This window comes from Lepus europaeus, chromosome 15, assembly GCF_033115175.1.
Source record: "Lepus europaeus isolate LE1 chromosome 15, mLepTim1.pri, whole genome shotgun sequence".
In the NCBI taxonomy this organism is placed as follows: Eukaryota; Metazoa; Chordata; class Mammalia; order Lagomorpha; family Leporidae; genus Lepus; species Lepus europaeus.
In genome coordinates this window covers 89,080,111-89,103,491 of record NC_084841.1, presented here as the reverse complement: position 1 = coordinate 89,103,491, position 23,381 = coordinate 89,080,111, and the positions used below count along the sequence as shown (strand labels likewise).

The 23,381-nt window shown below is 45.0% G+C and overlaps 1 protein-coding gene across 3 annotated transcripts in view; it reads left to right on the top strand.

Annotated features, from left to right (window-relative positions):
• VCAN (versican) overlaps positions 1-22,798 on the top strand; it is a 103,408-nt gene extending 80,610 nt beyond the window's left edge. For 2 of the 3 annotated variants that reach the window (XM_062212446.1, XM_062212447.1), the window contains 3 exons: positions 15,878-16,022; positions 20,505-20,687; positions 20,833-22,798. In XM_062212446.1, coding sequence (XP_062068430.1) covers positions 15,878-16,022; positions 20,505-20,687; positions 20,833-20,960 — 456 coding nt within the window. In that variant the 3' untranslated portion in view covers positions 20,961-22,798. The remainder of the gene's footprint in view (positions 1-15,877; positions 16,023-20,504; positions 20,688-20,832) is intronic. The other variant, XM_062212448.1, reaches the window with a different exon arrangement.
• The last annotated feature ends 583 nt before the right edge of the window (positions 22,799-23,381 follow it).

The following is a 23,381-nucleotide window of genomic DNA, read 5'->3' as shown; positions in this document are numbered from 1 at the left end:
GTTCCACACTCACCTGTCTGAGCCAAGTGCCAGTCTGTTTCCAATCTGTCATTGCTTCTACAGAGTTGGTTTGGGCGTTTTCCTCCTAAGTATGGAGTTATATCCTAGCTGTTGATTCTGCTTTCTGTTATCAAGTTACCTTTTCAAAGAAGTGGTTCGTTCTCTGCTTTTCTCACGGTGTGTAAGAGAAAGCCTTATCCCCATCCCTGTGAGCTTGGTTAGTGAAATGGAATGTTGACTTATATCTGGCAGCTATGCAAGGATCTATAAATACCTTGGGGAGTTTATCTTCCCTGCCAGGTGCCATATAGGTGAACTTGACTCATTATATGTTACTATTCCAAGGCTAACTGTGGAGTTTTCTGTATCCATGAAAAACAAAAACAAAAACAAAAAAACTTTTTAGCTTAGTTATTTGAAAGGCAGAAAAGAGATCTTCTGTCTCCTGATTCATTTCCCAAATGCCTATAATAGCTGCAGCTGGGCCAGGAGTCCAGAGCTCAGTCTGGGTCTTCCACGTGGGTGGCAAGGACCCAACCAGTTGAGCCATCACCTGCTAACTCCCAGGGTGTGCATTTGCAGGAAGCTGGAGTTGGTACAGAGCCAGGACTCAAACCCAGGCACTCTGATATGGAATTTGGAGATCCCAAGCAGTGTTTTAACTTCTAGGCCAAGCACCTGCCCCGTGTCCATTAATTCTTAACGTAGGCTCACAAATACTGTGAAGAAAGTTGCCATTTGCAGAGTCTAGGCTGGTCCTACTCTTGGTCTACTAGTGAGCACTGCATTTTGCCCACAGAGAAATACTGATCTTCCTAAGATGGCCCGTGTTAATTGAAATCTAAGGGTTATGGGTGGTGCATTGAGTGAGGGCCTCAGATTAAAGAAAGTAGCAAATAAAATATATAAGCAATCAGATTTTAGCAAATAAATGATCCCCATGTATGCACAAGCAACTCTGACACACCTCTGGGTTTTTTTTTTTTTTGTAAAGATTTATTTTATTTATTTGAAAGGCAGAGTTATAGAAAGGCAGAGGCAGAGAGAGAGAGAGAGAGAGAGAGAGAGGTCTTCCATCCCCTGGTTTACCCCTGGATGGCTGCAACGGCCAGAGCTGGGTCGATCCAAAGCCAGGAGCCAGGAGCTTCTTCCCAACGTCCCATGTCGGTGCAGGGGCCCAAGGGCTCAGGCCCTCTTCCACTGCTTTCCCAGGCCATAGCAGAAGGCTGGGTCAGAAGTAGAGCAGCCGGGACTCAAATCGGCACCCATATGGGATGCTGGCACTGCAGGCAGCAGCTTTACCCGCTATGCCATAGCGCCGGCCCCTGTTTTTTCTTAAGTCACACAACTGTGCAAAGGAGTGTCCCTTGGAACGTTTTGGAACTGCAAAGGCCTCTGCCCAGCAGCCTGCCTCCCTCCCCTGTGGCTGATCCCTGGCCCTCCGCCCTGCTTCGGTCCCCACTCTGTCCTCTCTCCAGCTCTCTGCAGTCCTTTCTGCCATCATTGTCCCCTAATGGCTTCCATGTGTGCAGGCCTTCGAGTAAGGAGGCCTCCCCTGGTTCACGGTTTGCTCCAAGTGCTTGGTGACATCCTCACTGGGGAGAACAGGGTGTGCTTACTCTTGGAAGAGGGGCTACCTGGACCATGTGCGGTTTTGTGGACTCTGTGTTTTAGAGTGATCCTCTCCGTTTCTGCACCCCCTTTCTCCCCATTGTTTGTTTGAAATTGTTAGGCCTTATCCGTCTTGGGAGGTAGAGCAGTATTAAGACAACAAGAGTGCTTGATATTTACCTTAGGCTGTCTTTTGATGTTCAGTGTTACAGTTCAGTAAAAACAAACAAGTTGATATTAGGTCTCAATTCAATGATTGCTTTTATTGAGATAATTAAACTTTGCTTCCAAATTGCAGTACAATTATATCGCGTTTAACAGAATCAGGCTTTGTAGCTAGACGAATTCCAGCCATATGTTTATACTAAATTAACGATGCTTTGTGGCCAAGTTATCTAAATTGCTTTTTTTCTTCAGGTTCTGATTCATTCGTCCCACATTATTGGCCTCTGTAATAGGATGTTGATATCCTTGGTAAAATGCCAAATTCTTGTTTTTGTTATATTTTAAAAATCTGTCTCGTTTATTTGGGATGTTGGCCTAATAAGTTTCACGAAATCACACTCATGCATGGCGCTGGGTCTGTCCTTTGTCTGGTGATTTATCAGAGGGTGCTTCAAAAAATTCGTGGAAATTCAGGCAATCAGAAGGTAAGTTTGTTTTGCAGAACTTGTTCGAAGTCCACGCACATGAAAGATCTTCATGGAGTCCCTGGAGAAACTGTGCATGGACTTCAATGTTTCTTGGCACCAAAACAAACTTATCTTTGAAGTCAGTTTTCCACGAACTTTTTGAAGCTCCCTGGCTCAAAGCTGTTTTTTCTTAACCCCTCCCAGTTTTGGCTTTGTCGCTGGGCTTTCCCTGACTGGTTGGTTATTCTTTAACTTGGCTATTGATCTCTCCAGTGGAGGGTACCTAGTGTGTCGTTAGAAACCCTGACAAAGAACTTCAAGAATGAATCGCTCTGCTTGTCGCCCACCAAGTTATGTCTTCAAAGACACTAAGTTAAACCATCCGAGTCAAATACACATCAAAGCTGGCTAACTTAAACAAACATTTCTTATCTAATTTCTATACTATTAGCTGACTTCCCAGTTCTTTCTTTAAGCAGTGGTTGAATGAATGACTAGCCAGAGTGCTTGCTCTCAGATCCGTTGTCTGGCACCTGTGACCTGCCTTCCCCTGGCTATGAACTCCTGCTACTTCCTTCTTAAAATTCTCCAGTGTCTTGCCCTCGTTTTTAGTATAAGAAGTCAATTACTGGGGTAGCAGACAAAGCGTGTCCACTTCATCTGCCACCTCCCGAGCCTCCGCATCCCAGAGTGCCCTCTGTTTCTGGAATAAGCCAGGACTTCAACCCCCTGGGGTTTTTTTTATGTGGACTTACCCCGGTGCTTAGTGTGTTCTCGCCTCGCGCCCTAATTCCATTCTGTCCAAAGACCCTGCAGAGCCGAGAGTCTCCCTCTTCCAGGAAGCTCTCCTTGCTGCTCTGACCAAGTTCTCCCACAGTGCCTTTGCCCCTTTCCCATCCTAGCACAGATGCCCGAGGGTCGGCTTCCTACACGGAGCCTTCCGAGGTCAGGCTTAACCTTCAAGCCAATGTTGACAGCACCTAGCAAACCGTTGACCTAAGGCAGATGCTTAGGAGTGATCCAACGATCGTCAGTGCACACTCAGCTCAGTATGAAATCCTGAAATGACCATGTTCAGTCTTCCGGCTGAATCTCTTCCAGACATATCTTGTTTATCTCAATTAAAGACTTTATTTTAAGTAGTACCTGTACGAAAACCACCAAAGCATAATGGGTAGGTTCTCAAATGTGGTAGAAAGAAAAGAAAATGTTTCTCCAAAGTAGAAGTGTGGCGGAGGGCACTTCAAAATGTTCATGGAAAAATGGGATTAAAGGATTTTATTTTGTTACAAAACTTTTTGAAACCCAGAACGCCAGGTTTTTGCATAACACGTTTTTCATGAACTTGGTAAAGTCTGCTTTATGCCTGAGCGTAATGCCTTTTGGCAACGTCATTAATTCAGAGGAAAACAAATGTTTCTCCTGGAAATGATGTTGAATTTGTTCATGGTTATCCTAGGAACACCTTTGCAGGAAACCCTGGAGATTAAAAATGGAAAGCCGAGTGCCACCCCTGCCACCCAGGCGTGTTTTAATGAATGCATCAGGGCTGGTTGTCCACGAAGCTTCAGGAAACCAACAATTACCCAAAACTTTGGGGGGGAGGACTTTTTTTTTTCCTTTAATTTACGCAAATATTCGGTCGATATTCTTTCTGAAGAAGCGACTTAATACCTTTTCATTTGTATCCCAAATGTAGTGAAACAAGCCACAGGAGGCATCTCTGCTGTGCCGGATCAGCTCATTTCCAGTCTCACAGGTGGCTTAGCTAAGGCTGGTTTGGTTGCCTGGGACTGGAAAGAAGGTCCTCTCTCCGTCCTCTATGGAGGCTGCTCATCCCAGCCCCGAGGAAGCCAGCAGACCCTGTGGATTCCTTCCTGTTTCTGGGTCTAGATGACTCCTGGCAGCGTTGTTTCCTGCAATAGAGGGCAGTGTGGTAGCAGAGAAGCTGCTGGAGATAGCAAGGCTTCGGTCACACACTCCGGTAACACACTGCCGCACAAGTGGTTTGAGGTCGGACAGTGGATCTCAGTGACTGAGCGCGGTCGCTGCCTGCTTTGCTGCTGTCTTTGACTCTCAGGCGGGGAACTCTCCTAGCTTTCCTCCGCTCCCTGAGCTCTGTCCCCAAACCCGTGGGCAGGGGAGACCACTGTGCATCACCCAGGCTGCCTCTGCTGACTGTGCGCAGACCGAGGACTGGACGGGGCGGACCGTCCAGTTCCTTTCTGAAGTATCACGGGGCTTTGGTAAAGTTTGGTGAAGATCTGATCTGTCTACACGGCTGCGTGTTGTTCCTAAACGTGTTTAAAACACTTTCCTCGTCCCTGTCGCAGTGCTCCCTTCAGCTCTCTCTGCCGCGCCCGAGTGCGGGGTCGACCGTTCCTGTGCCTCCCCACCTCCCCGCAAGCAGTCATGAGCACCTTGTTCCTCTCTATGAACGCCTTGTTCTGCTCTCCGGTTTACTGCAGGGAGCAGGCATGCTCCCTCTCTCCTGGGACGTTCTAGAACAGTTTACCAAATCACAGGTCCACCAATGTCTCCTTTTTTTTTTTTAAAGATTTATTTATTTATTTGAGAGGCAGTTACAGGGAGAGAGAGGGAAAGGCAGAGAGAGAGGTCTTCTATCCATGGCTCACTCCCCAAATGGCCACAATGGTCAGACCTGGGCCAGTCTAAAGCCAGGAGCTTCTTCTGGGTCTCCCATGTGGGTGCAGAGGCCCAAGCACATGGGCCATCTCCCCTGCATTCTCAGGCCATCAGCAGGGAGCTAGATTAGAAATGGAGCAGCCGGGGCTCAAACCCGTGCCCCTATGGGATACTGGCCCGAGTCAGAGGCTTTACCCACTACACCACAGTGCTGAAAGATCTACCAATGTCTCGTTTTTCTTGTTTCAGGCAAGTCACCTTGCAATTGATGGGTTAGACTACAGAAGGCCGACTGATAATACAATTAATGGTACAATTAGCCTTTAGTACTTGAAAATACTTCTAGAAGGTCATTGAATCTGGCTTTTTGTTCCTTCGTCGTGTTGGGGGTGGTCCAGGCCTGGCCAGCTGGCACACCTAGCATGTGTGACACTGACTCCCTCTCTGGAGTGGATGCAGGAGAATGACCAGATTGGAGTGGATTTGCCTTAAAACGCGGAGGCTCCCTTTAGGCTTTCGTCAATAAACGCATCAGTGTGTCAAACAGAGTATTGTGAGGAAAAACAGCTTTGTACAAAGGCAGAGAGAGTCAAGACCCAGCCCTTAACCCAGGAAGAGGGAAGAAGAAAGAGAGAGGCCCCTGGGGGCGCCTGGGTCTTTCCCTGTGGGAAACAGAGCTTCCGGGCTTCTGCTGCCCCAGCTGTCCTGGGTGCTGGGGGTGCGGGTGGGGGAGCTGGAACGTTCACGGGGAAGCCGCGGCCCTGGGTTCTGCTTCTCTGAGCCAATTGTACAGCATTGGGTAGAACATAGTGCAGAACACGACCCTACCTCAGAACCCCAGAGGGCTGCTTTTTCTACCTGGACGCATCAGGAGACTTTGTATAAAATGTTTGCAGACGGACGCACGTCAGCTGTGCCGTGGCTCTGGCAGCCAAGTCGCAAGCTGCCTCTCTGTGAACAACTCACACTGCATATCAATATTCATTTAATTACGTTCAACGCGCAGCCTCCTCGAAGCCAAGGAAAGCATATGCTCTCTCCTTGTCCTTTAACACATTCCTCCCGAGTGCAAGAATTCCCACACTCCCATCTGCGCAAGTGCACCCGGCTCGGCAGGAATATTTTGACTTGTGCTGCGGTTTCATTTGATTTGAAATCAAGACCTGATTCAACGCACAGACTCTCACGAGCCATAGCAAAGTCCTAGAGCCCGGAACCCTCCTCTCCACCTTAGACCGCTAGGGATGGGGTGCAGAGCCGACAGAACAGGATTCCCCTCGCACGGTGAAATCATTTCCTAATTGCAAAGGTTGTCCTGAAGCAAGAAAAGGAGACAGCGGCCCCTGCTCACAGATACTGTTCCAACAGTGCTTTGGGAAACTTGAGAATCACACACAGACTTTAAATCTAATCGCTAATTAGTTTAAGGCAATGCCTAAACATGGAAGGGGCCTCTTTAAAAAGGTCAATGGGTTTGGCAGTTCCTGCTTGAATCTGGCGCTCCAGCTTCATGGCTGAAGACCTGTGCAAACAAGCTCACTTGGGGTGCACGGATTACATGCAGATTGCCCCGTGGGGCCTCTGCCCGAGGCCCCCCGTCTCCCAGAGCTCTCTCCTGTGGGAGGAACTCGCATCCTTCTACAAACTGTGGGTAATTACTGCTTTGTAGGGCAGTGAGCTCACCCTGTTACAGAGTAGTGCTGTGCTCAGAGCGGGCCAGATCCTCTCTCCCGCACAGAGCTTTGCCAGCGGGGAGAATAACAGGCGTGCTGCCACTTCCACAGCTATCAGGAGACCCAGCGCGGTTTTTCTTCCCTTCTGCGTGGTCCTGTCTGGAAGATCCGACTCCAGGCTGCCAGCAGAAGGTAGTGAAACAAAGCCGCTCTTTTCTTCTCCTCTGTGGGTCAGCAAATTACCTCGTTCTGCTAAGAGACAGCAGCCAAACCATAGCCTTCAAACACAAATAAATCAGGCTCCAGACCAGAGTCACCTTAGCAAGTATGGGCACGGGCAGAGAGGCCGCGGACCTTGCAGGGAAGCCATTTACACGGGGACTCGGGGACTCGGTTAAATAAAACAACGTTAAGTGTCGCCCCACAGGCTGCAAACAAATGCCTATTGTGCACCCGGCCTTCTGGTGGGGGGAAAAAGTCATTTTAAAGTTAGCAAATGTTTTCATTTCTGTCCTAAGTGGTGCTTGGAGCCTCCTCTCAGGGACCCAGCTGACCTGTGTTCTGGAGGGCCAGGCTAGCCAGAGCGCGGTGGAAAGGCGGCTTCTTATCAGTGTCCCGTCCTCCTGGGACAGAGTTTGCTCTGCAGAATTTGCAGCTGTGTGCTTGCCATGGGCTCCGACTGGATTTGGCTGTGGTTTGCCGCTGCGAGGGGCGGGCGAGGCCAGTCTCAGTCCCCCTGCGGTGACAGCAGTCACCGTGTAGAGATCTCAGCTTTGGGTGCAGGGGCCCTGTTTTCAGAACCCGTCTAGATAGGCCTTTTCCTGGGAGCCAGCTCGCTGTGAATCTCCCTGCAGGTGTTTCTGCTGTGTGCGCAGGTGCGGGCGGTGGGCTCTGCTCGCTTCCAAGGGTTTTGGGGTTGGATGTTCTGGACGGGACGTTGCTGCTCGCGCAGTTTCACCGTTGATGGAAAGAATCTGGTACCTTCAGGAGGGGACATACTATCAGGGACGAGCGTTTCATTCAGATAGAAAATTCAGATTATCGTTACCAGTGGCTTGTGATGGAGCAGAACGCCATTAGATTGGTGAGGCGACAGCCCAGGTCTGTCTTCCAGCAGAGCGTTCTGTTTGCTCACGAGGCTGGGAGGTCACCTCACAGACAATCCCTGAGTCTTTTTTGCCACGTGGAGTAAGCAGTCATGACTGTCTGGGGGGAGGGGGTCTTCTGAGGCTCCTTTTGTTACCTGATTAGTTGTTCATTCCCAATACTGTAATAATGGGTCTGTATCTCCCCCTAGTGGTCATGTTATGTTTTGTAGTTCAAAACCACATTTCCAGCTCCACCCAGATCTTGGCAGTATTTTGTGAATTAAGTTTCTGCAGCTTTGAATAGTTTAACAGTTCTAGTATTAACTGCATGCTATTGTGGACCTAGGGGTTACGTGTGAAACGAGGTGGTTTTTCAAATGCAGTGGGAAGCCGACCCATGTGGTCACCTGCTTAGTAGAGTCTCAGCGATCTGGCTAATGGTGGGACCCATCTCTCCTGTGCCTCTGCTTCAGACACTCTGTTAGGAGGCAGCAGAACGTTTTCCTTGGCTGGCTTCCTCGGCAGGTGACGCTGGAGGGCTTGGCGGTTTTGTATGAAACTTTTTCATTGTGAGTTACATTTGCGGTGTTAGGAGGGAGGTGAGCACCCAGTGAAGCACGTGCTACATTACAGCTGGACTTCCAATAGATGCTTGCAGCAGTTAGGAAGGAACGTAAGGTGTCCTAGCATAGCCTCACTGCACAGATGTTGGGAATGGTTTCTAACCCATGGGATGTGTGTGATTGTTTAAATGTACCTGGCAAAGTCATCATCGTTGTGAAACACAGTCTTTAATTGGCCATCCGAAACCATCTGAATTACAGTGACTGTGAAACAGTAAGAAGTGACCACTTCAAAGCTGCAAGCCTAGGTATGTGGCTGACACGATAGAGACTGACTAATAGAGTAAGCCCTTGGACGTGACCGATTCGAGTTCCAGCTGTGACTGTCCACGGCATGAAATAATTTGTGAATTCTGCTGAGGCACGCGTTTGTACTGTGCCCGGCGATTGCCTGGGACATTGGAAGAGCTCTCAAGGACGCTCAGTGTTCCCACGCCAGGGGTCATTGCTGTCTACTCTGCTGGCCACATGGCTTCTCTCCGCCATGTTTTTGGCAGAAACTTGTCTGCTACACAGGTCTATTTCCAGAGGTCTTAGCTAATCTTTCCCTAGTACCAAGAAGTACTGTAGAGGTAAGTGTGTGTGTGTGTGTGTGTGTGTTTGGGAGAGACAGAGGCAGGCACAGTTGGAGAGAGGTGAATCTCAAACTTACCGCTGACAAAAAGAACTTCAACTCTACCGAACATCCATCAACTCTACCCAACATTCATGAAAATTCCATTTTCTTTGTATTTATATTGTGCTCTTTATGAACCCGTAGAGATAAAAGAAGCCCAAAGATTCTAGACAGTGTCTGACTCTGGGAAGCCTAGTGCTCATTGATCAGTTGTGTTTTTTTTTTTTTTAATTTATTTATTTGAAAATGAAAAGTCAATCTCCCATACACTAGTTCGCTTCCCAGATGGCTGCAATGGTCAGAGCTGGGCCAGGCCAAAACCAGTAGCCAGGAGCTTCATCCCAGGCTCTCACCTGGTTGAAAGGGGCCCTGAGGCTTGGCCCATCCTCTGCTGCTTTTCCCAGGCCTTTAGTAGGGAGCTGGATCAGAAGTGGAGCAACCAGGACTCAAATGGGTACCAATTTGGGATGCTGGAGTTGCAGGTGGCGGCTTCACCCACCACGCCACAGCACAGGGCACTCATTGATCGCTCTTTTTAGTTACTTGGCCAAGTTCAGAAAGTGTAAAATCTCAGTGAAAAGAACTTAGATGGGCTACGTATTCCGAAGGGCTAGTTACTAAGTTTGGATAAGAACAGTTGCTTGGAAAACTTCTTAGTCTTAGGGTACTGCTGAAAGGAATTAAAAAACAAAAACAAACAAAAAAAAAAAACCCACAAGATTTGTTTGAATGTTCTAGGAGTTCTTGGACCTTGTATCTTCAGGGTTTTGATTTTTCAATTGGCATTGCCTCTTAAACACTTCTTTAAAAGGCTTGGTGTGGCCAAAGCAAATACTGGATGCTACACAGACGGAGGCAAGGACTCAGCCACTCTGTGGTTTCCAGCCTACCATTCTCCCTTCCCTCACCCACAGGTTTGCCTGAAGGACCCCCAGGGACGTTCCTGTCCCAGCAGTCACTAATACTGATGGGATGGCCTTGTTTTCTTTCCTTCACTGAGAGCTGCTGCTCAGAGGAGAACCCCAGCAAACTCCTTTCTGAAAGCAAAGCCAAACAACAAAGCTTTGCGTGTGCCTGCAGAAATGCTGCGTTCCCCGTAGCACGAGACCGTTTGTGCTAAGAGGTGGATTAGTTACGTTTTTGTCATCCGTTTGTATTGCTGGTGCTTTTGAGGCCACTTATCTGCTGGACGTTTAGGGCCATGGATCGTGGGCATGAGGTGTGTGTTTTAGAAGATAAACATCACCTAGTGTCTCCCAGACACTGTGTAATCAGAGACCTTGAACAGATGTAAAACCCTTCTGGACTTACGAGCGTATTGATAGCTTTCAGGAGCAGAGACCACTCCCCTCCCAGCACAGACTGGGAAGGAGTGAGAAGCAGGGGCCCCCTGTGGCTGGTGGCGCCCTAGGGCCAGCGTCCCCTCTGCACTCAGGGTGTCGGCACTGCAGAGACCTGAGGAGGAGGCTGTTCCGATCATGTGACAAAAAAAGTGAACAGGATTTGGGAGAAAATAAGCGTTTCTATTTTGGGAACTTAGGCCTCTCTGGGTTTTCCGCCTTCCGGGTTAGGACTGGGTGACGGCAGCGTCCCCGTGGGGTGTTGCCCCTGGGGTTTTTGAGCCATTTTATCATTTTGGCTGCCGATTTGCCTGAACCCAATTGGGAGGAAAAGAAAGCAAACATGAGCTGGAAAGTGATCGAATCCGGTTTAACAGAAACAGTTGTCACTCCGTACACTGCATCTTTGCAGCTAGCAAGCGCCTGTCATTGAACTGGAACTTGGAAAATAGAGTAGTTTTGTCAAGCGGTATTTGGCATTAAGCAGTTTTGTGCTAGAATAAATAATTGCCGCCAGAGGAATGTACAAGGATTCTCAGTGAGGGAGGGATTTCCTCCTCCACATCCACTCTGAGTTTGATGCTGCAAGTTTCTGTGCTATGAGAAGGCAACGGAAGCCCAAAGCAGATGCAGGGTTTTCTTTCTGGCCCAACAGTGAGTGAATTCCTGTCCCAGGGAGGCAGCGGGATGTGGGGCTTGGAGAGGGGAGGCACAGGCAAGCGTGCAGGGGCACGACCAGTATTTACCTTTGTCAAAGGAGTTAGGATGAATTTCCCGTCCCCCTGCTGGGTCTTTGTAGTAATTGTAGTTTTCCCAGCCAGCTCTAGGAGAGGATTAGTTCAGGAAAGATCACCCAGGATGTTTGCTCGCAATTCCAGGAGAAGAAAGTTCAGTGCTCAGGGTTCTGCTTACCCCAGCCATCCTTATCTCTGTATAGACAAGGGCACGCCAACACGTCCATGGAAAGGAAGATTTATTTGGGTAGGAAAAAAAATTGGAATCAATGCATCGTTGTTTCATAAGAAGCAGTTTGCGTGAATTTTTGGAAGATCCCATGTGGGATCCGCTCCCCGTTTGGGAGCTGTGAAGCAATCAGGAGGAAGCAGGAAAACCGGAGTTGTCTTTGCTCAAGTGGCTTTGGCAATAACAAGGAGCGAAATCCAGGCAGCCCAGCCAAGATAAATCTGCACGATGGGGCTATCAGATATGAGGTAATCCTGTCGCATGCCTGTGGCTATCAGACATTCTTGTAAAAACCACAGAGCTCACTTTTGGTCCTGCACCATTAAACCACAGCTCCACCAAACAGCAGCGGAAACACACATTTTGAATCACTGATGCCAGCCACAAAACATTTCCCACCAAAGACAATTAAATCTTTCCCCCGAGATGGGGCAGTTTAAGCCCCAGGAGTACCTGCAGCAGCATTCCGTGTGGATGCTGTCTCCTGTCAACGTGAGATGCTGACTGTGCACACCAGGAGGAGTGTCAGCCCTGAGATCTGTGACAGTCAAGGGACTTCCTCACTGAGTAGTGCTTGCTGAGGTTAGGTGCACTGTGGGTACCTGGGAAATCGCTAAGTCCATCCCGTCTGATAAATGCAGACAGCACTGTGTAAGGTGCTTGTCTACTGATTAGAGAAATAACTCATGTTCAACTCTAGACAACTTGGAAAATATTAAGGAATATATAGAATAAAATATTGTCTCTCGATTTCATATATTCAAATATGAAGTTTATAAAATTATACTGGGTTTTATTTATTTATTTTTTGACAGGCAGAGTTAGACAGTGAGAGAGAGAGAGACAGAGAGAAAGGTCTTCCTTCTGTTGGTTCACCCCCCAAATGTTGTTCACATATCGGATTCTTTTTTTAAAAGAATTTTTTAAATTTATTTGAAAGACAGAGTTACAGAGAGAGGTAGAGCCAGAGAGAGAGAGAGAGAGAGAGAGATTGATTGATCTTCCATTCCGCTGGTTCACTCCCGAAATGATCGAAATGACCAAAGCTGAGCTGATCTGGAGCCAGGAGCTTCTTCCAAGTCTCCTACACAGGTGCAGGGGCCCAAGGACTTGGGCCATCTTCTATTGCTTTCCCAGGCCATAGCAGAGAGCTGGATCAGAAGTGGAGCAGTCGGGACTCTAACTGGCACCCATATGGGATGCCAGTGCTGCAGGCTGGGGCTTTAACCCACTGCACCACAGCACCGGCCCCAACCCAGATTATTTTCTTTAAAGATTTATTTATTTGAAAGGCAGAGTTAAAGGGAGAGACAGAGAGAGAGAGATCTTCCATCTGCTGGTTCACTTCTCAAATGATTGCCATGGCAGGAGCCAGGAACAGGAGCTTCTTCCGGGTCTCCCACCTGAGTTCAGGGGCCCGAGGACTTGGTCCATCTTCTGCTGCTTTACCAGGTCTATAGCACGGAGCTGGATTGGAAGTGGAGCAGCCAGGATGCAAACCAGTGCCCGGTTAGAATGCTGGTGCTGCAAGTGGTGGCTTAACCTGCTGTACCACAAGATTGTCCCCTCTGATGATTATTATTTTTTAAAGATTTTATTTATTTATATGAGAGGTAGAGCCACAGACAGAGGGAGAGAGAGAGAAAAAGGACCAGTATCCGCCGGTTCACTCCCCAGATGGCCACAACGGCTGGAGCTGAGCCGATCTGAAGCCAGGAGCCAGAAGCTTCCCCTGTGCCTCCCACGCAGGCACAAGGGCCCAAGCACTCAGGCCATCTTCTGCTGCTTTCCCAGGCCACAGCAGAGAGCTGGATCGGAAGAGCAGCAGCGGGGACTAGAACTGGTGCCCATATGGGATGCTGGCGCCACAGGTGGAGGATTGACCCACTGCGCGCCAGCGCTGGCCCCAGTTTTAAATCTTTATCCTGCTTTAATTCATCTGTTTAAAATGCCTTGGTCACGTGTCAGCACCTGGCAGAACCTGACTTTGAGATCTCTTCACTGCTTTCTGCTTCTCTTGTGACACAGAGTTGCAGAGACAAGGGGAAAGCTTGGTGCCAGGATCGGGGTGGGGAGGGATGATGGTGAAGCAGGCAAAGCCAAGGGAAGTAGCGCAGTAATGAGAAACGCTCTGAGCACCTGGCAGTTGCCGGTTGCGGGACGAATGACCAGTGAGAGGCTGCAGGAGTGGGTGTGCTCCCCCTGCACCCGTCCCAGGCCGAGGGAAGGAGGGAAAATCCAGGTGTCCTTAGTGTTACTAGAGTTGGATTGAAATCGATCTTGTTTCTGGATTAGGCTTTCTCTAGAGAAATTAAAAAAAAAGCAGTTTCATCAAAGACTTGATTTTTTTTCTTTAGCCTGGCACAGATCTCTTCTCCCCCATTCTTCCCCTATCAAAAGCAGTCACAGCCTCTCTTGAGTTTGGCATGATTGAGGACGGCCTTTAAAATAAAACCAAGCAAAGAGATTGCAGGACAGTTGGAAACATTTCAGACTGTAGGGCTTTCCTTGAAATGTTTTGCTGAAAATCTCAGTTTTTACCATATGTAAAAGTGTTCCAAACCACTTATTTTTCTGAGAAGAAAAGTTCCATTCTCTAGTATATTGGCTATACTTTCTTGTCCTTGAGCTAGAGTTTGTTGGTAAACAAAGCTGCATATGATAGATGAAGGGGATTTCTTTGAAGCTTCTGTCACAGCAAGTATTGAAGATTCAGAACATAGAGAGAAACTCTTGATAGTGAAAACACTGCCGAGGGCCCAGCACAGTTCTTGGGTAAACAGAAAATAAAACGGGCCAGACACATTCTACAGTTTAAAGGACATAAAAATAGAGACACGATACTGTTGGGAGTAAGGAAACTGTAGGGCCATTTTCCTTTTATTTATTTATCTTTTGCATGCTCTGAATTGAGTGTAATTGCCTGCTCTCTTATATGTGGTTCTTTCTTTTTTGTCTTTATTTTCCCACATAAAATGTTTTAATGCGTTGTTTCAAACCATAGACCTTTTGGACGTCTCATTTAAGGAATGTCTAACAGATGTGTAGACTCAAAAAAGATCAGCCTATTAGCCTTCGTCACCTGTAGCTCAGTCTGTATTTCTACCTGTTAAGGAAGTGTGCCATCACCAGTGCTGTCAGTATTAGATGTGACGAAACCTGACGTACGCAACGTGCCCTGGGAGAGTGACGGTCACGCTGAACCAGAAAAGCACAAAGCACTCTTGCCTCCATCACGTTGCACCCAGGTCCAGGGAACTGGTCTCTTATTTATAATCCAGTGTTATTGTCATCTAATCAAAGACTGTTCTTCTTTGATAGGCACAGAGATTGCTTTCATAGGCACATGTAATTATTGATTGTCATCAAAGCAACATTTTAAAATCACAAAGAAATGAATTTAAGCAACTGTGTCTAAGTTTCAAATGATCCTGGCTTGCGCTGGAGTATTGCCAGAGAATGCACATCAGGTTCTAAAAGAGGGCTCCATCCGCTGCAGATACAACTAAGTGGCAAACGTAGGTGTTAGGGAAGGCTAGGGCAGGTGCTTCCAGGTAAATGAAATCGTGGCTCAGAATGAGGAATCAACAGGTTCTATTTTTTTTAAAAAAAGATGTATATATTTATTTAAAAGAGTTACATAAAGAGGGGGAGAGACAGAGAGATCTTCTATCTGCTGTTTCACTCCCCAGATGGCCACAATGGCCAAGGCTGGTCCAGGCTGACGCCGGAAGCCAGGAACTCCACCCTGGTCTCTCACGTGGGTGCAGAGGTCCAAGCACCTGGTCCACCTGCTGCTGCTTTTCCTAGGCCATTGGCAGGGAGCTGGATCAGAAGCAGAACAGCTGGGACAAACTGGTACCCATAAAGGGTTCCAGTGTACAGGTGGCGGCTTAACCCGCTGCACCACAGTGCTAGCCCCCAGGCTCTATTTAAGATATGGATATAAAGGTAACCAGTAGAAAAACATCAAAATAATAAACTTGTTTTCAGTTATTTGAACACATACAAAGTAAATATTTACACTAAGATATTTTTGAAAGCATCCCTTCTATATCAATATGTATAATCTGATAAATGTTCCTATTAAAAATAAACCAATTCTATATTAGATCATAGAGTTCAAATGTGTGATGAAGATAAGAATGAAATCTCAAGCAAAATAAATTCTGACCATTGTATATAAAATGAACATGAGTATATCACAGAAACAAAATAATACTACAATCATATCAATTTTAAGAAATAAAGGAATTTTCATTAGAAACTATTACACTAAATAAGACAAATGTATTTTATAGTGCTAAATTAATAAAAGTTTAAAGATTCTATTGCACTTTGATCATAAGCAGATACATTCAGATATGCACAATTTTTCCTCTAATTTCACTTCTACTAAGACTATTATAATGAAGAAATTTCTTACATTGAGTGTTGATTATATATTTAGAAATCTACGCTAACTAGACCCAAATTCCTCAGAAATTTCTCCCCACCAAAGAGTAGGTGTTTGTTGAGAAAAGACGTTGAGACACAAATATTTTCCATTTGAAAGTCGTCTTTTTTTGACCATCCAAATAATTTTGTCTGTGTGGTCCCACAGAAGTGGAATTCTTTCCAGAGAGACTGGGCTGTTGCTCTGGGTTACTTTAACTGCTAATAACCTATTTCCTGCACTTTTATAGCAATATGAGAACTGGAGACCCAACCAGCCAGACAGCTTCTTCTCGGCTGGAGAAGACTGCGTGGTGATCATCTGGCACGAGAACGGCCAGTGGAATGATGTTCCCTGCAACTACCACCTCACCTACACCTGCAAGAAAGGAACAGGTAACTGTTGCCCATTGATTACGCAGACTTAAAGTGCAGTGCTGTTACCAAGGGAATTCCGGAGGCAGGAGCTGCGTTCTTGGAGATACAAACTGGGTGTGTCGCATAGGTCATCTCCCGTGGCTCTATAAGATTTTACTCTCCCAGGACACTTTACAAGTCTGTTTCCAGTAATGTTCTCATCTTATACTTGGAGTGCTTGAAATAACAATGGGGCACTTATGGAGGAAACCTGCTTGGTGGAAACTTTAAGAAACGCAACAGCTGGCCCAAGGGGTCCAAGACCTGCTTACTTTGATGAGGAGAAAACAACACAATGAGTAGTCCAGTTAAGAGTTGGGATGTATATCCTAAAATAATCTGGATTTGGGGCTTGTTTAAAAAATATGAGGCCCTGGTACATTTGGGCTGTGATAAGGGTTGTCAGCGATCGGAAGTGCAGGAGCATCGCTTCTCGGCTTTTGGCTAAGATCAAGTGCAGAAGGCCAGGGCTGAAGCCAGGGCCCCTCTAGAGCGTGCCAGTCCCCCAGCAGGTGCTCCTGGTTTGACTCACCACCTGGTCTCGAGGGGCATTTCAGGGTTTTTTGATCAATCTTCTAGAAGTTTGCTTTATGCTTACAAACCCTGGGACAATAATACCATCCCCCTATCCGTGGTTGAATGCCTTCAAGATACGATAAAACAAAAACAAGTATAATTGGGAATTCCATAGTGAGAATTGCTTAGTTAAGATTAAATAGAAAAAAAATTAAGAAAATTCGTTTTTGAAAGGTGTTTTTTTGTGTATAAAATTGTCTGATGATATGTTCGAACTTTTTTTTATGTCTGAACTTCTAAGGCACGCTGTATAGACGTCTTCCCTAAACAAACAGAAACTCCACAAATACTTTTAACATTGTTTTTGATCATGGTGTTAAAAACTTGACTGTGTAGTCCCTGGACCCAAGCTTTTACCCACATTAAGTAAGAGAGTGTGGTACAAGTGCAAAAGATAAACCCATTTGATTTATTCATCTCTAATAGAAGAATAGTGAGCCTAGAAAGGCACATTCTATAAAGATTTTAGAAAGGTCACACACCAGTATGGTCACACATATTCTGTCGGAACAAAAAGGGAACTGAAGAGAGACGCAAAGCCACGGTCTCGGGGACGCTGGGCTGGCCGAGCGTCCGTCTGTCTGCCTGGTGCTGGCTCTCCAGCAGGGCAGAGCTTCCTCTCCGGATCCTCGCTACACACCTCACTGCAGCACTTCCGCGATGGAGCTCGGAAAAACTGCAAATCCAGCGTTTGCTGTTTTCCTTTTCTCCAACGTGAGACGTCTTCAGTGCGCTGTTTGTCTTGTCCAGATGTTACGTTTGCCTTTGTAGCCCTTAGGTCCTTGGAGTCATGCTCTCCATTGTAGGAACTAAACGTTACTCTATTTCCTACGTTATTTTTTCCCCCATAGTGGGATCTCCCCACAACACAGTGATTGAGAGTTTGGGTCAGATAATTCCTTACTGTGGGCAGCTGTCTTGTACGTACTAGAGGGCTTAGGGTCATCCCTGTCCTCTATGTAGGGAACGCTGGGAGGTCCTTAACCCGCCCCCCAGCCCCCTGCATTGCAACAGTGGCAAATATCTCTAGATGTTGCCATGTGTCCCTGGTGTATCAGTACGTTGCTAACCATTACTCCAGGAAATTTTATAAATGTATTCAGGCTTTGGTAAAAGATATGCTTTTTCTTTTTGGTGTTTTAGACACCTATAAATCTACAGACCTAGGTAGTCCTCCTTTTGATTAATTAAATACTTGTAAGAAGGATTATGAGATATACAAAAGGCACTTAAAACATAGAGTAGCTCAGTGCATAGTATCTGTGCACCTTGGAGCATCCTGTGGTTTCCTCCCCCATTGCATCCATTCACTGCCTGACTCCCACCAGAGGTGACGTCATGGCCATGTTTTTCCCATTCCTGTGATCACGTACGTTGCATCCTTGGGAACACGGTTGCGTTGTACATGTTCCGGAGCTCCGTGTGCAGGCTGTGCCTTGCCTCTGTTGTCGTTCAGCATCGTGTCTGGGGTTGACCCGTGTTGGTGCGTGTGGCTGCGTGTTCTTCGTGTTTGCTGCTGTGTGTCTTGTCCTGAATGACGCCATCACAGTCTGTTCACCAGGTCTCCTGTCAGTGGACATTTGGGTTATAGTCTGTGTTTTTGCTGCTATAAACAATATTTCTATGAACATTCTTGAACTTGTTCATGATAGACTTTTGTGAGTTTTTGTAGGCTGTATTTCCAGGAGCGAAGTTGCTGAGTCATAGGATATATGTACCATCAAATTGACTAGAAAATGCCAAATTATTTTGCAAAGTGTTGTACCAATTTGCACCCCCACCAGCAATGTGTGAGAGCTCCTGTCACTCCACATCTTCTCCAACATTTGGTATTATTGGACTTTGAAATTTTGGCCAATCTGGTGGGTATGAAATGTTATCTGTTGTGATTTAATTTCCATTTTCTTAGGTGCTTCTTCTAAATATCTTTTCAAACACTTGTACCTCATTTATAGCTCTCCTTTATAAAGGTTCTATTTATGTCTTTTGCTTATTTTGAATATAAATAGGGTGCTTATCTAAAAATATTTTTATGAGGGAGTTCTTTTTGCATTCTGGTTACTAAGCCCTTGGAAGTTGTATATGTTGCAAATACCTTCTCCAAGTTTGTACCTTCCCTTACTCTTAGCACTGTTGCATTTTTTAATGAACAGAATTCTTCATTTTGTTGAATTTTCCTTTACAGTTTAAACCTTTTGTTCTCATAAGAAATATTTACCAACCTTAAAATCATAAAAGCATTATGTATTGTTTTCTAAGTATACTATAGTTTGCATTTTATATTTCAGTCATCCAAAACTGATTTTCCATGTATTCTCTGAGTAGGGAACCAGCTGTATTTTTCCATATGAATACCCACTTGTCCAGGCAATGAGATTAGCTTTTTCCCCTCGCTCAGCTGTGTTGCTTCTGTCAAATATCAAGCATATATGTGTGGATCTATTTCTGGTCTATTTCCTACCTGTGCCAATACCACAAGTATTTTAGTTTTTTACATATCTACATATAAGAATACTTTCAGAAGAAACCAAATAATTCTTTCCTCCCAATTATAACAACAACTTATACTTTCTCAGCGTAGTCTAGAACTAAGTATAATGAATTATCTAATTGGTCATTTTTAAATTTCTGTGTGCCTTTGTCTCTGATATTTGTTGGTATCTGGACTCTGGTGTAGATTTTCATATCATAATAAACAAAGTGTGTGGATGTCGAGATGGGGGTCACACAGAAGTTAATTAGAGAATCTAGGTATTTACGTTAAACCCAAATTAGCTATTGCAAAATATAACCTTCTAAATATGCTAATAAATTTAGTACCTGTGAGTATTTAACTTTAGAACATTGACATCTAAACATCTTAGCACCATGTTTTCTGGTAATCTTTGTCCCATTGGAGATTCACACTGTTTTCTGAAGAATATGGCCTGTTCTTGTGGTATCCAAAATCTTAAAGTAAATGTGGATGGGAAACACCATTTGGGGAAAGTTGTTACATTTTTACTAGAGATTTATAGCAAAACATAATCTATTAAAGATTAATTTTTAAAGTTAAGTGTATCATTTAAAGTGAGTACACTCGTGTTGACTAGAAGTGTTAACACAAATTCAGTTGAACCAATTTTCCCAGCTTCTTGAATTTCAAAATCAACAGATTTTTTTCCTTTTTTTCTTCTTTTTTTTTTTTTACTATTTCTGTTTATTGCTAGCTTTGTTATATTTAGCACTTATTCATTATAGATTTGAAATGACGGTTGAGTGTTTTAACCTTACCTTCATGTATTCTTCACATGCATATTTGTGAAGGTAATCACAAAAGAGAGGCAAGAACATTGTGTAACGACAGAAAAGAGCAAATCAATGCAAATGGAACCAGGGAGACTTCATTTCCATTTCGTAGTGTGTGTCCCTATTTCAAAACTTTGAGGTCATTATAGATGCAAGTTTTTTTTTAGGGAGGCAATGCAATAAATAATTCTTACACATTCATTGTTATCCCAAGTGAAGGTGGGTAATAAATAAAACTTTGAGCTGTTGATGAACCTACCAGCAAGTGACATGTTGACATGAAATTGGTGCTTTTTAAATTTGGAGTAAAAAAAAAAAAAAAAATCACCCTACTAGATGCATAGATGACCATACAGCTGATTAGCTCTATGAGTCTTCACTATAAAATACACTTCAAGATGACGCAATCCAAGATTCAAACGAGGCCCAGAGCCTCGAAATTGGTTTTCTTCTTGAACGGTTCTAGATGAGTCCCTTTTAGTACAGTTCATGGTTTGACACCATAAACAGGGAAAAAGAGAGAGAGAGAGAGAGAGAGACTCATACTAATTAAAATGTTTAGAGTATTTGGAAATAACCCAATGTGCTTTTCTTCAGTTGCTTGCGGCCAACCCCCTGTTGTAGAGAATGCCAAGACCTTTGGAAAGATGAAGCCGCGTTATGAAGTCAACTCCCTGATCAGATACCACTGCAAAGATGGCTTCATTCAGCGCCACCTTCCAACCATCCGGTGCCTAGGGAATGGAAGATGGGCTATGCCTAAAATTACCTGCCTGAACCGTAAGTGGTCCTTTAGAGAGAACGGACAACCGTGCTATGCCAACTTCTAGACACCCTCATTTTACGGCTGTGGTACCGGTCGTTTAGGGTATGGAGCAAGTAATATTGTTGTGTTTTCTTTCTTTCTTTCTTTCCTTCCATGTAGCATCTGCATACCAAAGGACTTATTCTAAGAATTACTTTAAAAATTCCTCACCAGCAAAGGACAATTCAGTAAACACATCCAAACACGATCACCGTTGGAGCCGGAGGTGGCAAGAGTCAAGGCGCTGATCCCTAACATGGCAAACGTGTGTTTTCATCATTTCAGCCAAAGCCCTAACTCCCTGTGCCTTTCCTATCACCTCGGGAAGTATTATCCGTTTGTTTGGACTACCATCCAGTCATTTTGGGTTGCGTGCTCCCGAAACATTTTCAATGAAAGTATTGGCATTCAAAAAGCAAGCGAGCAAAATGAAAGAACACAAGGGCGTGCAGTAACCATTTCCAGCCTATCTCGTTTCCTGTTTTCTACTTGCCTCTGGTGCAAAGCATTTCATAATGTATACCAGCCTACTGTACTATTTAAAAAGCTCAGTTTCAGCACCCATGGCCATGTAAATAAGATGATTTAATGTTGATTGTAATCCTGTATATAAAATGAAAAAGTCACACTGAGTTCAGGCATATTTAATGATGATTATGGAACCAGAGAGGTCTTTAATCATTGGTTTGGCTGCTTTTGTGTAGTTGTCTAGGCTGGAAATGGTTTCCTGTGCCCTTGGACTGTCAGCAAGACGGAAGACGGCTTTTTCTGGACAACCAGCAAACACCAAGTCTCGTGGGCTGTGGTGCCCATCTCAACCGCAGGTGCCGTGGGCTTCCACATGGTGCCGAAGCCCGGCTCACGGGCTCCTGACGGAATGGGGACTCCACTGCAGAACTCTTTGCTGCATTCCTTTTTTCTTCGCTTACAAGAAAGGCCTGAACAGAGGACTTTTCTGTGACCAGGAGCAATTTTTAGGGGTTCAAGTGCTAATGATTAACTCAACCAGGTCTACTTTTTAATGGCTTTCATAACACTAACTCATAAGGACACAGATCATGACATTTCCAATGGATACAGACCTAGGGCTCTGGAGGGCGGGGGGATTGTGAAAACCACACCACACATGCAAAAAAAATTAAAAAGAAATTTTGTATATATAACCATTTTAATCTTTTATAAATTTTGAATGTTCATGTATGGATGCTGCAGCTGTGAGGCATACCTAAATAAATGAAGTAAGCCATACTGATTTAATTTATTGGATGTTCTTTGCCCCAAGACCTAAAATGGCCATAGTATGTATGCTAGTTCTTTTTCACTGGTAGCTTTTATACTTCCCTCACGCCGTTTGGAACCACATAATATAGGTACTTTGTCCCGGATTGAACAATGTGATGGGTAGACTGCATCCAGTGTTTATTATGGAAAGAGTGGAAAAGTGCGTAGCTTCCAGCAAATGCTGTTTGTCCACTTGCTGCAAAGAGCAGCTCTGTAGAAGTAGTGTAGGCTTCTCCCCCTTAGCTGGAGTGTATATGTTGACATTTCTCCCTGTTTCTTCACGCCCTGTTTTCTCCCTTTTGTTTGAATAAAGTGACTCCTGAAGACGACTTTGAATCATTATCCTCTTACTTTAATGTTGAAAACAAACAAACCTGTGATGCAAAGAAGGCATTCGGGACTCTTTCCCTAACGTCAGTTAGGGCAACTTTGAGAAGACTAGACAACAAATGCGATGCGAGTGGAACAAGAGCAGACAGAGGTTGGCTCAACACGGATGCTCTTTGGTGCATCCTCCCTTGGCGTTTAGAAGGAGTGACTTTTGCTGCAATCATTCACAGTGTCTTGAAGCTGGGTCCCCCTGCTGGCTGCATTAAGCATACCCCACCTTTGGGTGCTGTGCAGTAGAGAACAACGCTACTACGCGGTCCATTAGATTTTGCATTTTCCTTTTTCATTACAATGCACATTACACTTTCCTGTATTTATATGATAACATGTATAGTGTGAAATGTGAATGCCTTTTTTTTTGTGACTGAAAATCTAAAATCTTTGTAACTTTTTATATCTGCATTTGTTTCACCAAAGAAACCTAAAATCCTTCTTTCACTACTCTGACTTGTCTGGTTATTTACTGCTTTAAATCCCCATGCGCACCAACATTTTACATTGCGGTTCCATTGTGGAGAACAGGGTGCTGGCCTGGCTAAAATAATCTTGTGGCTCACAATGACGAATATCTGTGTGCCTACAACACCGGAGATAATGGTTCTGAATACGTTTTCATCTACATACTATGCATTTATCTGAACTATGAAAGAAGTTCACAATAGGGAATGTGGTCTCTCCTGTTACAGAATGCTTGGTATGGTCTAAGCCGAGTGTTGTGCATGCATTATCTATGAGAAGCCCGTGAAAGATGTCCCCTTACTCTCTGACGATGAAGGATTAAGAGAAGAGAGCCCAAGTTATTTGTCCAAAGTCACATAGTTAGTGTGTGGTGGAAGCAGGTAGTCTCTATAGCCTGCTTGATATTCCAAAGAAAAATATGAAAAGTTTGTGCTTGTTTGTCATCTTTGTAGGAGATTAATCTCCTTGCCAGATGATCATATTGAAATAATGATCAGAAGCTGTCAAAAATGTCAATTCCCATCCATGCATATATCCAT